Here is a 17,291-nt window from a genome sequence, read left to right on the forward strand (position 1 = left end):
GAGCACAGAAACCCCGTGATATTAGGTCAGGACATCCTTCTTTGGAAACCATCCTTGACACACGAGACGGAGAGAGGTGGGGGGGGGGATGGCCGAATACAAATCTATTGTTATTATTATTATCATTATTGTCATATTGATGGTGATAATGATAACAAGAACCGTGACACCAACTAGAACAAGAATAAATGAGAAGAAGAAGAAGTTCATCATATATATAAAGTTTTCAACCAGCTCAAAGCGCTTTACAGCAATGTCATGTTAACTGACCCCCCCCCCCCCCCCTCTCTCTCTCTCTCTCTCTCATCTCTCTCCTCGCTCTTCCCCTTCTCTCTCTGCCTCATCCTCGTCTGTATTCATATCGTAACATAATGTGGGTTTCAGCAAGCTTACATCATAATCATGAACACATGAATGAACACCTGGAACAAACAATGAAAGAACATGATACGGGAAGACAGAGAGATTAAACGAATAAGGAAATAGATTAATAGATAGAAAAATAGATAAGCACTAACCAACTGATTAACTAAATAAGTTATGTTTAAAACAAATAAATAGATACACGTCTCACATCTTATATCACAGATTGACACAAGTTTACAGTTGGGCCAACAACAAAGTGAGAGCTGTATTATCAATGGCTTCTCCAATGTAACGGGAAATCATTTATAGCTTAGTCTTTTGTGAAGGGCTATGACTCTCAAACTAGGAAACAAAATTGCACTGGGTCTTAGTCCTGCAGCCTTGAGGGACTATTTGGCCTTTGGGAACCATTGCAACGCCGACTGTCCTAAAACCCTCCTGGCCGAGAGAGTGGGGATGTAACTTGGGCAAGACGCTGGACTGTCCACTATAATCAAATTCTAGCCCAGACATTCGGGACAGCAGTTGCCTCCTCTGCTGTTCTGATGGTCATAGTCGGACACGAATGACTTTCATACACAGATACACATAATCAGCACAGAAATGAACAAGCATATAAATAAACACACAGAAACATGACAGTTCATCTAAATTAGCATTTTACAAGAACGCTGTGACAAATTATAAAATTGAACCATATTTAAAGAATACAGCAAATACACAACACAGGAAAGCACTGACCATGTTACGAATCAGCGCCCATGACTTACAAATCGAACAGGGAAGATATAAAAATACACCGAAAGAACAAAGACTGTGTGATACTTGTAACAGTTTAGAAGATGAGATTCACCTTTTAGACAATTGTGTAAAGTACAATACTTAGAGACACAGATTCCTAATCGATATATGTCGTCCAAATGCAAAGCCTAGTGAATTGATCCTTCTAACAGAAATACAGCCAAGGCTGGCGAAATTTGTTCATGAATGTTTCTCTTCTTAATATGCTCATGTTTATGTTTCATTGTGTCTTATAAACTTTAAGGTTTTATGACAATAAAAAGTATTCTATTCTATTCTATTCACAGATTAACTTTTTTTAAAGACGCAGAAGGGAAGAGAGCGAGTATTGCATTTCATGACAATCGATTCAGTACCCATCCGAGACGAAGAAGTCGCCATTGGAAGCCACAGCGACATCTGTCGGTTTGCAGAAGTGCTTGTCATCTTTTTTGGTGACGAATTTCTCACCGAGCGTCAGGTCAGGTTCCGTTTGCCCCTTTGGGATTCTGTACACCTGCAAATAGAAACGGACATATCCTGGCTGAGAGGTATACTCACAGACCTACTTATCTACAATTGGGTTCCAACGTCGGTTAGCCACAGGTTTCCTTCTCTGTCAACTGTCAAACCGTGAGGCACACACACACACACACACACACACACACACACACACACACACACATGGACAGAGGGACAGAGAGAAAAGACCGACAGACGGACAGAGTCTCACACATACCTGATGGGTTCCAACGTCGGTTAACCACAGGTTTCCTTCTCTGTCAACTGTCAGACCGTGAGGCACGTAGAAACTGTCACACACACACACACACACACACACACACACACACACACACACATACACACACACACACACACACACACACACACACGCACGCACACACGCACACACACACACACACACACACACACACCGTATCATAATGTGACATGAACTGAACTGATTAACTGATTCTACATTAGTGTTTATCACATCAGGTTTAGGCAAATAGTGTTTATTTGTATTTTAGAAAACAACAACAAATATAACTATCTTATTACTATTTTTTTTAAAAATCAGTAAAACGTGCTACAACCCATAAAACGTTGCCATTTTGTAATGCTCTCTTTCAAAATGAGACAAAATGACTTTACCGAAAGAATAAACATATATGGACAGACTGACCGAGACAGACAGATGGACAAACATGCATGCATTCCAAAGATCTACTCTGATACAAACATGTGTGTGCGCGTTCGTTCGTTCTTTTGTTCAACATCTATACACAATTGTCATTTTAGACGAAATGTGTGTGTGTTTGTGTGCGTTTGCGTGTGTGTTTATGTGTGCGCACGTGCTTGTGTGTGTGTGTGTGTGTGTGTGTGTGTGTGTGTATGTGTGTGTGTGTGTGTGTGTGTGTGTGTGTGTGTGTGTGTGTGTGTGTGACTAATGCCTGTCTGAATAATACAGAAAACGAATGATGTGTGGTTTAAGGCAGCTCTAAGCCAGTTCAACCCAGATTACCAGCCTGTTGTGCAAATGACTCCGTGTTTGTAAAGCGCTTAGAGTTTGGTCTCTGACCGAGGATAGGCGCAGTATTAAGAATCTATGTAAATCAAACAGAGATGTAACCTACCTGTTGGCACCATGTCATTCCTAAAGAGATGTAACTTACCTGTTGGCACCATGTCATTCCTAAAGAGATGTAACTTACCTGTTGGCACCATGTCATTCCTAAAGAGATGTAACTTACCTGTTGGCACCATGTCATTCCAAAAGAGATGTAACTTACCTGTTGGCTCCATGTCATTCCAAAAGAGATGTAACTTACCTGTTGGCACCATGTCATTCCTAAAGAGATGTAACTTACCTGTTGGCTCCATGTCATTCCTAAAGAGATGTAACTTACCTGTTGGCTCCATGTCATTCCAGAAGAGATGTAACATACCTGTTGGCACCACGTCATTCCAAAAGAGATGTAACCTACCTGTTGGCACCATGTCATTCCAAGAGAGATGTAACTTACCTGTTGGCACCATGTCATTCCAAGAGAGATGTAACTTACCTGTTGGCACCATGTCATTCCAAGAGAGATGTAACATACCTGTTGGCACCATGTCATTCCAAAAGAGATGTAACTTACCTGTTGGCTCCATGTCATTCCAAAAGAGATGTAACTTACCTGTTGGCTCCATGTCATTCCAAAAGAGATGTAACTTACCTGTTGGCTCCATGTCATTCCAAAAGAGATGTAACTTACCTGTTGGCTCCATGTCATTCCAAAAGAGATGTAACTTACCTGTTTGCACCATGTCATTCCTAAAGAGATGTAACTTACCTGTTGGCTCCATGTCATTCCAAAAGAGATATAACTTACCTGTTGGCACCACGTCATTCCAAAAGAGATGTAACTTACCTGTTGGCTCCATGTCATTCCTAAAGAGATGTAACTTACCTGTTGGCTCCATGTCATTCCAGAAGAGATGTAACTTACCTGTTGGCACCACGTCATTCCTAAAGAGATGTAACTTACCTGTTGGCTCCATGTCATTCCTAAAGAGATGTAACTTACCTGTTGGCTCCATGTCATTCCTAAAGAGATGTAACTTACCTGTTGGCTCCATGTCATTCCTAAAGAGATGTAACTTACCTGTTGGCTCCATGTCATTCCTAAAGAGATGTAACTTACCTGTTGGCTCCATGTCATTCCAAAAGAGATGTAACTTACCTGTTGGCTCCATGTCATTCCTAAAGAGATGTAACTTACCTGTTGGCTCCATGTCATTCCTAAAGAGATGTAACTTACCTGTTGGCTCCATGTCATTCCTAAAGAGATGTAACTTACCTGTTGGCTCCATGCCAATCAAACAGAGATGTAACTTACCTGTTGGCACCATGTCATTCCAGAAGAGATGTAACCTACCTGTTGGCACCATGTCATTCCAGAAGAGATGTAACCTACCTGTTGGCACCATGTCATTCCAGAAGAGATGTAACTTACCTGTTGGCAACATGTCATTCCAGAAGAGATGTAACATACCTGTTGGCCCCATGTCATTCCAGAAGAGATGTAACTTACCTGTTGGCTCCTTGTCATTCCAGAAGAGATGTAACCTACCTGTTGGCACCATGTCATTCCAGAAGAGATGTAACATACCTGTTGGCTCCATGTCATTCCAGAAGAGATGTAACATACCTGTTGGCACCATGTCATTCCAGAAGAGATGTAACATACCTGTTGGCACCATGTCATTCCAGAAGAGATGTAACTTACCTGTTGTGTACATGTCAGTCAAGAAGAGATGTAACTTACCTGTTGTCTCCATGTCATTCCAAGAGAGATGTAACATACCTGTTGGCACCATGTCAGTCAAGAAGAGATGTAACATACCTGTTGGCACCATGTCATTCCAGAAGAGATGTAACTTACCTGTTGTCTCCATGTCATTCCAAGAGAGATGTAACATACCTGTTGGCACCATGTCATTCAAAAAGAAATGTAACCTACCTGTTGGCACCATGTCATTCCAAAAGAGATGTAACCTACCTGTTGGCACCATGTCATTCCAGAAGAGATGTAACTTACCTGTTGGCAACATGTCATTCCAGAAGAGATGTAACATACCTGTTGGCACCATGTCATTCCAGAAGAGATGTAACATACCTGTTGGCACCATGTCATTCAAAAAGAGATGTAACTTACCTGTTGGCACCATGTCATTCCAAGATAGATGTAACCTACCTGTTGGCACCATGTCATTCCCGAAGAGATGTAACTTACCTATTGGCACCATGTAATTCCAGAAGAGATGTAACTTACCTATTGGCACCATGTAATTCCAGAAGAGATGTAACATACCTGTTGGCTCCATGTCATTCCAAGAGAGATGTAACTTACCTGTTGGCACCATGTCATTCCAAGAGAGATGTAACTTACCTGTTGCCTCCATGTCAATCAGAGATGTAACTTACCTGTTGGCACCATGTCATTCCAGAAGAGATGTAACTTACCTGTTGGCTCCATGTCATTCCAGAAGAGATGTAACATACCTGTTGGCACCATGTCATTCCCGAAGAGATGTAACTTACCTATTGGCACCATGTAATTCCAGAAGAGATGTAACCTACCTGTTGGCACCATGTCATTCCCGAAGAGATGTAACTTACCTGTTGGCTCCATGTCATTCCAGAAGAGATGTAACTTACCTGTTGGCTCCATGTCATTCCAGAAGAGATGTAACTTACCTGTTGGCACCATGTCATTCCAAGATAGATGTAACCTACCTGTTGGCACCATGTCATTCCCGAAGAGATGTAACTTACCTGTTGGCACCATGTAATTCCAGAAGAGATGTAACCTACCTGTTGGCACCATGTCATTCCAGAAGAGATGTAACTTACCTGTTGGCTCCATGTCATTCCAAGAGAGATGTAACTTACCTGTTGGCACCATGTCATTCCAAGAGAGATGTAACTTACCTGTTGCCTCCATGTCAATCAGAGATGTAACTTACCTGTTGGCTCCATGTCATTCAAAAAGAGATGTAACTTACCTGTTGGCACCATGTCATTCCAGAAGAGATGTAACATACCTGTTGGCTCCATGTCATTCCAGAAGAGATGTAACATACCTGTTGGCACCATGTCATTCCAGAAGAGATGTAACATACCTGTTGGCACCATGTCATTCCAGAAGAGATGTAACATACCTGTTGGCTCCATGTCATTCCAGAAGAGATGTAACATACCTGTTGGCACCATGTCATTCCAGAAGAGATGTAACTTACCTGTTGGCTCCATGTCATTCCAGAAGAGATGTAACTTACCTGTTGGCTCCATGTCATTCCAAGAGAGATGCAACTTACCTGTTGTCTCCATGTCAATCAGAGATGCAACTTACCTGTTGGCACCATGTCATTCCAGAAGAGATGTAACATACCTGTTGGCACCATGTCATTCCAGAAGAGATGTAACTTACCTGTTGGCTCCATGTCATTCCAAAAAACGATGTAACCTACTTGTTGGCACCATGTCATTCCAGAAGAGATGTAACATACCTGTTGGCACCAAAGCTGCTCAGCACCTGCCCCGTGTTGCCGTCCAGACGGACGATGGTGTCCTGCGGGATGCTGACTCTCTGACTCTCTGGCAGCATGTTCGTCTCGGCGTCAAATGTTCTGGGGGTCAAAAACAAAGACTGTTGCCTTGCACTGCCTTGCGGTGTGTTGTGATGTGTTGCCTTGTGGTGTGTTGTGATGTGTTGCCTTGCGGTGTGTTGTGATGTGTTGCCTTGCGGTGTGTTGTGATGTGTTGCCTTGTTGGTGTGTTGTGATGTGTTGCCTGATGTGTTGCCTTGTGGTGTGTTGTGATGTGTTGCCTTGCGGTGTGTTGTGATGTGTTGCCTTGTGGTGTGTTGTGATGTGTTGCCTTGCGGTGTGTTGTGATGTGTTGCCTTGCCGTGTGTTGTGATGTGTTGCCTTGTGGTGTGTTGTGATGTGTTGCCTTGCGGTGTGTTGTGATGTGTTGCCTTGTGGTGTGTTGTGATGTGTTGCCTTGCGGTGTGTTGTGATGTGTTGCCTTGTGGTGTGTTGTGATGTGTTGCCTTGCGGTGTGTTGTGGTGTGTTGCCTTGCGGTGTGTTGTGATGTGTTGCCTTGTGGTGTGTTGTGATGTGTTGCCTTCCGGTGTGTTGTGATGTGTTGCCTTGCGGTGTGTTGTGATGTGTTGCCTTGTGGTGTGTTGTGGTGTGTTGCCTTGCGGTGTGTTGTGATGTGTTGCCTTGTGGTGTGTTGTGATGTGTTGCCTTGAGGTGTGTTGTGATGTGTTGCCTTGCCGTGTGTTGTGATGTGTTGCCTTGTGGTGTGTTGTGATGTGTTGCCTTGCGGTGTGTTGTGATGTGTTGCCTTGTGGTGTGTTGTGGTGTGTTGCCTTGCGGTGTGTTGTGATGTGTTGCCTTGTGGTGTGTTGTGATGTGTTGCCTTGTGGTGTGTTGTGGTGTGTTGCCTTGTGGTGTGTTGTGATGTGTTGCCTTGTGGTGTGTTGTGATGTGTTGCCTTGTGGTGTGTTGTGGTGTGTTGCCTTGCGGTGTGTTGTGATGTGTTGCCTTGTGGTGTGTTGTGATGTGTTGCCTTGCCGTGTGTTGTGATGTGTTGCCATGCGGTGTGTTGAGATGTGTTGCCTTGTGGTGTGTTGTGATGTGTTGCCTTGAGGTGTGTTGTGATGTGTTGCCTTGTGGTGTGTTGTGATGTGTTGCCTTGCCGTGTGTTGTGATGTGTTGCCTTGCGGTGTGTTGTGATGTGTTGCCTTGCGGTGTGTTGTGATGTGTTGCCTTGCGGTGTGTTGTGATGTGTTGCCTTGAGGTGTGTTGTGATGTGTTGCCTTGAGGTGTGTTGTGATGTGTTGCCTTGTGGTGTGTTGTGATGTGTTGCCTTGTGGTGTGTTGTGATGTGTTGCCTTGAGGTGTGTTGTGATGTGTTGCCTTGCGGTGTGTTGTGATGTGTTGCCTTGCCGTGTGTTGTGATGTGTTGCCTTGTGGTGTGTTGTGATGTGTTGCCTTGCGGTGTGATGCGTTGTGCTGTGCTGTGTTGTGTTGTGTTGTGATGTATAGAATTGTGTAGTGTTGTGTCGTGTCGTGTTGTATTGTTTTGTGCTGTGCTGTGCTGTGCTGTGCTGTGCTGTGTTGTGTTGTGCTGTGTTGTGTTATGCTGTTCTGTGCTGTGTTGTGATGTGATGTGCTGTATTGTGTTGTGCTGTGTTGTGTTGTGCTGTGCTGTGATGTGTTGTGCTGTGCTGTGTTGTCTTATGCTGTGTTATGTGTTGTGTTGTTCTGTGTTGTGTTGTTCTGTGCTGTGCTGTGCTGTGCTGTGTAGTGTAGTGTTGTGCTGTGCTGTGTTGTGTTGCGATGTGCTGTGTTGTGATGTGATGTGCTGTATTGTGTTGTGCTGTGTTGTGTTATGCTGTTCTGTGCTGTGTTGTGATGTGATGTGTGGTGCTGTGCTGTGTTGTCTTATGCTGTGTTGTGTTGTTCTGTGTTGTGTTGTTCTGTGCTGTGCTGTGCAGTGTAGTGTTGTGTTGTGCTGTGCTGTGTTGTGTTGTGCTGTACTGTGATGTGTTGTGTTGTGTAGTGTTGTGCTGTGTTGTGCTGTGCTATGTTGTGTTGTGATGTGATGTGATGTGTTGTGCTGTGCTGTGCTGTGTAGTGTAGTGCTGTGTTGTGTTGTGCTGTGCTGTGCTGTGCTGTGATGTGTTGTGCTGTGCTGTGCTGTGCTGTGTTGTGTTGTGATGTGATGTGTTGTAATGTGTTGTGATGTGCTGTGTTGAGCTGTGTTGAACTGTGTTGTGTTGTGCTCTGTTCTATCGCATTGCACCACATCGCATCGTATTTCATTGTACCGTGCCGTACTGTGTTGTATTATATTGAAGTGAATTGGATTGGATTGGATTGGATTGGACTGGATTGTATACTTTAACCACAGCAAAATTCTCTGCGCGAAATTCGGGATGCTCTCCCCTGGGTAGAGCTTGCTACCCATTGTTTCAACGACAAATCTCTTTTTGCCATGGATTATTCTACGTACGAGCGTTAAGTGCATGCTGCACACGTGACCTCGGCTAATCAGTATATATCTTAATATCATTTCAATAAAGTTAGGGTGAATCTGTACATAATTATTTCATTTTATACCAGGTATATAACTGTATGGTAATGTATATCATATCAAACAAGATATCACCAAGGAGTAATAAATCAGTCCCTAACACCTGATTGATATGGAACCAGACAATTCGATGGCGAAGAATGCATGTTTCATTCTATCGAAATCAAACCAGATCACGGCAAAAACAAGGAATATGTACCTACCATCACCTTAAGTAAATATGACCCATGAGAGTAATATCAATTGTCATCTCAATTAAAACAAGGTAGATCGTTGCAAGTGAGTGCCTGTCCTTATATTTAACCCAGTTCAGGACAAAACAATGTGTTAATTATCACCTCATTTAAACAAAAAGTTTTGATGAAAGAAGTCATTTGACCATGGAAGGTATATTTCGGTGGAATATCTGAATAAACATCAAACAGAAAGGGAGTTTCATCTTCAGTATTCTGACATCGCGGACAGCGTCTTCAGTCATAACTGTCATCATCATCTTCTTCTTGATATTAATCAGTCATCACTGTCATCATCATCTTCTTCTTGATAATAATCAGTCATCACTGTCATCATCTTCTTCTTCTTGATATTAATCAGTCATCACTGTCATCATCATCTTCTTCTTGATAATAATCAGTCATCACTGTCATCATCATCTTCTTCTTGATAATAATCAGTCATCACTGTCATCATCATCTTCTTCTTGATATTAATCAGTCATCACTGTCATCATCTTCTTCTTGATAATAATCAGTCATCACTGTCATCATCTTCTTCTTCTTGATAATAATCAGTCATCACTGTCATCATCATCATCTTCTTGATAATAATCAGTCAAAATATAATGATTGAATAGATAAACAAATTGATATACAAATAGATCTAACAATAATGATAATAGTAGTCATAATGATAATAATAATAATCACAATGATAATAATGATAATGATAATAAGCTTTACCTCCTCGATACAGGGGCCCAGAGTGGGTTTCATCCTATATATTCTGTGGCGGGCGCAATAGCTGAGTGGTTAAAGCGTTGGACTTTGAGGGTCCCGGGTTCGAATCTCGGTAACGGTACACGATGGTGATTTTTCCGATCTCTCAGGTCAACATATGTGCAGACCTGCTAGTGCCTGAACCCCCATTCGTGTGTATACGCACACAGAAGATCAAATACGCACGTTAAAGGCCCTGTAATCCATGTCAGCGTTCGGTGGGTTATGGAAACACAAGAACATACCCAACATGCACACCTCCGAAAGCGGAGTATGGCTGCCTACATGGCGGGGTGAAAACGGTCATACACGTAAAAGCCCACTCGTGTACATAGGAGTGAACGTGGGAGTTGCCGCCCACGAAAGCAGAAGAAGAAGAAAAATCCTATATAATCTGACTACACAGTAAACGTGTTCAATAATCTCATTGTTTTCTTTCAAACAGCGCTTGTGCATCAATTCTGATTATCTTTTTTTCATACATTTATTCACTTCTGCCTACACAATCAATATCAATACTAATTACGGAGATATGACAGACTTTAAAAAATTTATCATCTCAAATTGGAGACGTACCACACATGCCTTTCACAAAAGACATCCACAGTAGTGTTGAATTCGGCGGCTAAACGCCCAACTCCACTTGGTCATGTACATGCAAGCTTGAAGACATCTCAGTTCAGTTCCCTACGCCATAATCCCTACAGCCCAGAACAGAGTGCGATGGCGAGGGGTCGTCGATGGCCTATGCTCCACCAGGAGCGATGGGCAAAATGAATGAATGACGCCATAATCACAGGAGGGCACCGTGGCACAACTGGTTAGGCGTTGGACGTTTGGTCCAGTGTTCACCAGTGATCAGAGTTCGAGACCCCGTTTAGGAATGGTTTTGTGTCAATGGGAAAGGCATTTTACCCCGATTTACCAAACTCCACCCTGATTTGAATGGACAGGGCGACTGGTTGCGGGGGAGGGGGGGGGGGGGGGTGGGGGGGTGGGGGGGTTCAAACAGCGGAAAAAGAGCATATGGCTCCGCCTTCCTATGCCGTGCCCCAAATACAGTGGGTATGAATTTCTTTCAAGCAGACAAACTAACAAACAAAAACTGAAAGACACAGGAGCGCCAGACTTACTCTTCGGTCCATGACCGATTGCCACGATGGAAAACGATGACGTCATAGGTGGGAGTGACGTCAACACCAGCAACTTGACCAAACTCCACGTCGGTGTATGGCCAGCCGGGGACCTGTTGGGGAACCTGTGGGTTCTGATAAAATCACCGATCAATCAATCAATCAGCTGTATAATAATGATGATAATAATGATAACAGTAATAATTATAATGACAATAATAATTCTTCTTCGTTCGTGGGCTGCAACTCCCACGTTCACTCTTATGTACGAGTCATACGTGTTTGACTGTTTTTACTCCGCCATGTTGGCAGCCATACTCCGTTTTCGGGGGTGTGCATGCTGGGTATGTTACTGTTTCCATAACCCACCCAACGCTGACATGGATTACAGGATCTTTAACGTGCGTGTTTGATCTTCTGCTTGCGTATACACACAAAGGGGGTTCAGACACAGGCAGGTCTGTTGACCTGGAAGATCGGAAATCTTCAACCTTTACCCACCAGGCGTCGTTACCGAGATTCGACCCCGGGACCCTCAGATTGAAAGTCCAACGCCTTAACCACTCGGCTATTGCGCCCGTCATGATAATAATAATAATAATGAGGTATATTATCATTATTATCATTAGGAAGAAGCAGAATGAAGATTGACACTCCCACACCGGTAGCTTATGACATCTAGTTTGAAAGTCATTCCTATATAAATATACAGTCATTCAAGTACGACGTACCGTGTACAGGCACTCACGCCAAGGCAGCAGGAGGTCAAGAACCACAACAGTTGATAAGACGGCAGACAGTCTGATGAAAAACCGTGTCTAGATTTATCGATCACTCACTTCAGTCCTTTGATGTGCGCTGTGGTGTATGTGTATGTATATATGCGCGCGCGTGCGTGTTTGTGCGTGTGTGTGTGTGTGTGTGTGTGTGTGTGTGTGAGCGCTCGTTGAACCTAATTCACAAGGTACGGTATTAAATGAATAACAGTAATAAAAAAAAATAATAGTAATAAAGAAAAACGACACTGATTTAATAACTTATTTCGCAATGATAGTAAAGATAATAATGATAATAACAACAATAACAATTATCGTTGGAGGGAAAATTGATAGTGAGAGAAAGGTAAAAGTGGGTGGGTAGGTACGCAGACACGCACACCACAAATACAAACGCAAATCACAAATACACACGCGCGCACACACATACAGATATGCACACATGCGTGTGCTTGCACACATGCATACATAAACGCGCACATGCACACACGATTACACACACGGACACATACAGACACATAAATACACACGCACACACACACACACACACACACGCACACACACACACGCACGCACGCACGCACACATACACACACACACACACGCACACACACGCACGCACGCACGCACACATACACACACACATACACACACACACACGCACTCACACACACGCACGCACGCACACACACACGCACGCACACACACACACACACACACACACACACACCCAGCAGAATCAAGGATATTCAGAGTGTAGAAATAGGCACTGAAAGAAAAGGAAAGAGTAGGAGACAGTGACACAAACAAACACTCAAAGGGAAAGACGAAGAGGAATCAGTAATATAGCATCCTAAAACAACATACACCCAGCACACCATCTAGACAAATTTGTTATTGGACATTAACATCTGTCTCAGACCGGGAAGACCTGTGTCACGCCACAGTTAACCGAAGCATCCAAAGAAACTGATCTGCACAGCACCTTTTTAATTGCGCAACCCGCATCAAAACATCTTAGGCCACAAACATCTGTCGTGACTGTCATTCGGATGAGGTGATAAACTGAGTTCCCGTGTGCAGCATGCACTTCGCGCACGTAAAAGAACGCCCCCCTCCCTTCCCCCCTCGCCCTCCCCGCACGCACACATCTGCAGGGTTTTCTCTGGCAAAAATCTGTAGAAAATCCACTTTGATAATATAAAAAAATATACTTTCAGATCACGCTGTCACCGACACAGCAGCCCGAATTTCGTACAGAAAGATATGTTGTAACAAAAAGCGATACAGCATGATACATTACATCACAATACAAACATCTGTCTCAAGTCACGAGCAACTGTCTTTGGCCACAAATATCTGTCTTCAGCCACAAATATCCATCTTAAGACACCACAAACATTTCTTAAACCATATTTTCTTACACATTCTCAGCCATAACCATCTGTCTTAGACCACAAACAAGTCATTGACGGTAATGCAACAAGCGATGACACCAAACTTACCCCCACCCCCCACACCCACACCCCCTACTCCTCCTCACCTGGGCAGACTGTTGTCTGTCCAAGTACCTGGCCAGAAACTCCTCAGACAGCTGGTCCGATCCTGCCCTGCTGGGGTCCGGCATGGCCAGTCCTGTGCTAATGCTGACCACCACACTGACCCACATCGTCCAGCACGGCGCCATCTTGAAGCCAGCAACACACTGCTGTCGTCGACTGATGAAGAAGCTGCAGTTCGACTCTGCTCTCTCTCTCTCGCTGTTGGCAGATTTCGTTTTCTGGGAAAGGAAAATCTCCGGTGGGACAGTTCGCTCGACAGCTGTACCCCTGGTCGTGCGGATCTTGAACAACTGCCAGCCAAAATGGTAAGGTTAGTTTAGAATCTGAATAACTTATGCCAGGGTGACGCAAAGCGCCTGGAAAAAGAAAATCGATCTTTCGGTAGCCTGGCAACCAGAATGGGCCAGCACCAGCGCGCGCGGAGTGACTGAAGGTCTGCTACACATTATCGATCAGAGGAATGGCGGCGCAACAGACGTCTGCTTCTGCAGGAGGGGTAGGCCTATCGCTCACTGACGGCCGTAGTTTGGGGAGGAAGATTGGGGGCTTTTAGAATACCATCTACGTTTTTCTGTTAGTCTTCTCTTTCTTTCTTCCTTTTCTTTTACTGTTTCTATTGCTAGTTGGGTTTTGGTGTGTGTGTGTGTGTGTGTGTGTGTGTGTGTGTGTTGTTGTTGTTGTTGTTTGTTTGTTTTTATTGGGGGGCGAGGTGGGGGTTGTTTGTCCTATTTTGAAATTGTTATTTTATCCAGCATAACCTTTCTGTCTTTTCAGTTTTTAATTTCTTTCATTCTTTCCTTCTTGTCCATTCAACTTTGTGTATGCATTTAGTCGTCAAATCCAGACCGATCAACCAGGACAAAGACGAAAGCTACACATTATTCTAACTGCCCTACCTCTCTCTCTCTCTCTCTCACACACACACACACACACACATACATAAATCAATGCAGTCTGCTTGGACTGAGGGCGGTCACTGATCCATTTCTTGAATATAAAGCCAAAAGGTACTGGGAATACTCTGATCGTGTTACATTCCCAATATAAAAGCCAATACAGAGGATTCACTTGTCTATCTATCTGATGTCAAACGCAATACAGTCCCCAACCCCACGACTCCTCAAAGTCCATCAGATCTGGCATACCGACACGAAGGGACGTCATCATGGCTTGGGTCTTCTGCAGCGTGTTCCTTGTTCAATTATGCGGCGATTTTATTGCTTATTTACTAATTAAATTTTGTTTGCAAACAAAACAACAATATATTTTGGCGGGAATATACAAGGATCTCAATTGGATAATCTCACAAAATTTCAATTTAAAAAGCAGCAAAAGCTGTATTGTGAAGGTTTAAATCAGAGAGAGAGAGAGAGAGTGTGTGTGTGTGTGTGTGTGTGTGTGTGTGTGTGATTTTTCACAGACGAGGTACACCGACGATTCAGGAACTGCAAATGTTGAGAAGTATTCATCGGCGCCGGGGGGGAACACTCTGAGTCGAAAGCTTGAATCATGGAAACTTCTGGAATCAACCCGGACGTGGGCAGGTTTCAGTTCTTTTCTTTTGTCCTCTCTCTTTGTTTAGTGTTAGCTTTTTCGGCATCCACGCTCGGTTGAGGCTTTCCTCGCTCTCAAGGGATTTTAGTTGGCAGAATTCAAGTCAAAACGCGCGCGCGTGTTTCTTTCTTTAATTGAACGAATTTTCACGCGCGCGCGTGTGTGTGTTTCTTTCTTTAACGTCTTTTCACTGAAAGTGACATTAGACGTGTCATGTCTCTCTCTTATGTGTGTGTGTGTGTGTGTGTGTGTGAATTTCATATTTATATTTTCATCCTTTTTCGTATCCAAATAGTTCCATCAAAAACTGGTTACTGTTTCCCATCATATGAGTGTGGAAGTTTCCTGGATGCAACTGTCACATTTTTTTTATATCTATTCCCGAACGTTCGGTTAAGTCAGAGGTATATGTTGCTAATGTCATTTGAGATAAAGACATTTTTTATGTGATATACTGAACAATAGCAGTTAATCGATATTTCTGTTGTTGTTGAAAATGGAACTTCTTTTAATCAGTATGGAAGTTACATTAAAACACACATCTCTCAATGCGCCTGTTAATCGGACATGGGCTGAAAACTAATTATTAGTAAGGGAGATACTTTTCTTTTAACAGATCTCACTCATCTGAAACATTACATTTTAAAACATGACTCTGGTTATGAAAAGGCTTTTGTGTTTTATACTCAGTGGGAAGGTCTCACACTATCTACATCTGAGAATGATGCTAACTACAACATCGACGTGTTTACTGCAACTGTCGGATATTCTAAAGAGGATAGTGCATTATGGAGAATGGGCATATCAACAATTGTAATCGACACACGACGAAGGCAGACATCTTGCAAGATGACATCGGTATGGGCATTCAATCAATAATTCGCGATAACATATACTTGACAGGATTCGAAGAAGTCAGCTAAATCTTATTCAGAAAGAGAATTGCGCATTGGCCTAAAAAAAAAAAGAAAGAAAAAAAAAGACTTAGTTCATAAATGTCCCCAACAAGCATACAAAATAAACAAAATTCGATTTTTTATTACACAATGATTGTCAGACACATGAAGTTCCATTGCGCATGTGTGAAGGAAGTGAACTCAGGCATGTCTGCCAAATTTGAAATCACACCAAACAGTTTGTCGTTGCATCCAGGCCCGAATTATCAGGAACGTCACTGCCGCTAAACGTACCTTTGGCACGACGGAGCGAAACTTTTGACTTTCATATGCGAATTCTACTCCTCTTTGGACAGACCCCGTCTCAACTACGGCAGTACGATACCTTGACAGGTCAGCCGCACAGTAGATGATATTTCACACAGAAGGTGCAGTGCTTGGAGATCTATACTCCTATCAACCGTAAACAGACGGTGCGTGTGTGTATGTCGGTCTGTGTGTGTGGGTGTTTGTTGCTGTCTGTGCATGTGTATGTGTCTGTGTATACTTGCATACACACACACACACACACATATATATATTTATATATATTTGTTTATACATACACATATTTTATATATATAATGTGTGTATATGTATGTGTATGTATAAATATATATATATATATATATATATGTGTGTGTGTGTGTGTGTGTGTGTGTGTGTGTGTGTTAAAAACGTTGCATACTGTGTTGTATTACAGAGAGGGGGGGGGTAGAGAGGGATATATATATATATATATATATATAGAGAGAGAGAGAGAGAGAGAGAGAGAGAGAGAGAGAGAGAGAATCAGTGTGAGCCTGTTGGATTAAGTAGTGAGTCTTGAAGGTTTTACCTCTGTTGTTTAGGTTGGCTGTGCTTTATAAATCTTCTCCCCATTTTTTTTTTTTTTTTTTTTTCCAATTCGTATTAAGTCTATTCACAACACAAACCGTTTACGCACTTTGCCAATAATAAACACACAATACATATGTGCGGGTATGAAGCATGGGAAAAGGCTTTTAATTTCAAATCACAGGAAGTGTGAAAGAAATACTTCAGTTTCAAAGACTCATGGTTTACGAGGGACAAAAGCTCATGACGGACACGACTGACAAAGATACACAATAAAGAAAAACGATTGATGCACAACTGACCGCTCACGCACACACACACACACACACACACACACACACACACACACAAGAATATATATCGTACTGACAGCCGGCACCTAATTATTGATGACAAAGATGTTCAAAATCTGAAGGAATTCATTTACAGGGTGTTATGTTAACAGATAGAGAGAGGTCCATAGACTGATTCAGTTCCTCTTTTAATTTCAAAAATTAATAATGATAATAATAATGATAATGATAAAATTAATAACGATCTACGGCAGGCAAAATAAAAAACAAATTTGTAAGAATTGTTGGGATAGGGGTGGGGTATCTCAATCCGATACGTTGAAAATGATTATCAAATAGTGCTATACCAACCAGAGTTGAATATTCGTTTACTGCCGATAAAAAATTCGATTCACCGTGAAC

At 42.8% G+C, this 17,291-nt stretch overlaps 1 protein-coding gene across 1 annotated transcript in view; it reads right to left on the reverse strand.

Annotated features, from left to right (window-relative positions):
• Positions 1–13,617, reverse strand: part of LOC143296948 (putative peptidyl-alpha-hydroxyglycine alpha-amidating lyase pgal-1) — a 22,829-nt gene extending 9,212 nt beyond the window's left edge. Inside the window, exons 1-5 of the mRNA XM_076608994.1 lie at positions 13,252–13,617; positions 10,933–11,066; positions 6,205–6,324; positions 1,886–1,958; positions 1,524–1,663 (exon numbers count right to left, since the gene is read on the reverse strand). Of these exons, the coding sequence (XP_076465109.1) occupies positions 1,524–1,663; positions 1,886–1,958; positions 6,205–6,324; positions 10,933–11,066; positions 13,252–13,395 (611 nt within the window). The 5' untranslated portion in view covers positions 13,396–13,617. The remainder of the gene's footprint in view (positions 1–1,523; positions 1,664–1,885; positions 1,959–6,204; positions 6,325–10,932; positions 11,067–13,251) is intronic.
• Positions 13,618–17,291: the final 3,674 nt, after the last annotated feature.

Source organism: Babylonia areolata, chromosome 22 (assembly GCF_041734735.1).
Source record: "Babylonia areolata isolate BAREFJ2019XMU chromosome 22, ASM4173473v1, whole genome shotgun sequence".
NCBI lineage: Eukaryota > Metazoa > Mollusca > Gastropoda > Neogastropoda > Buccinidae > Babylonia > Babylonia areolata.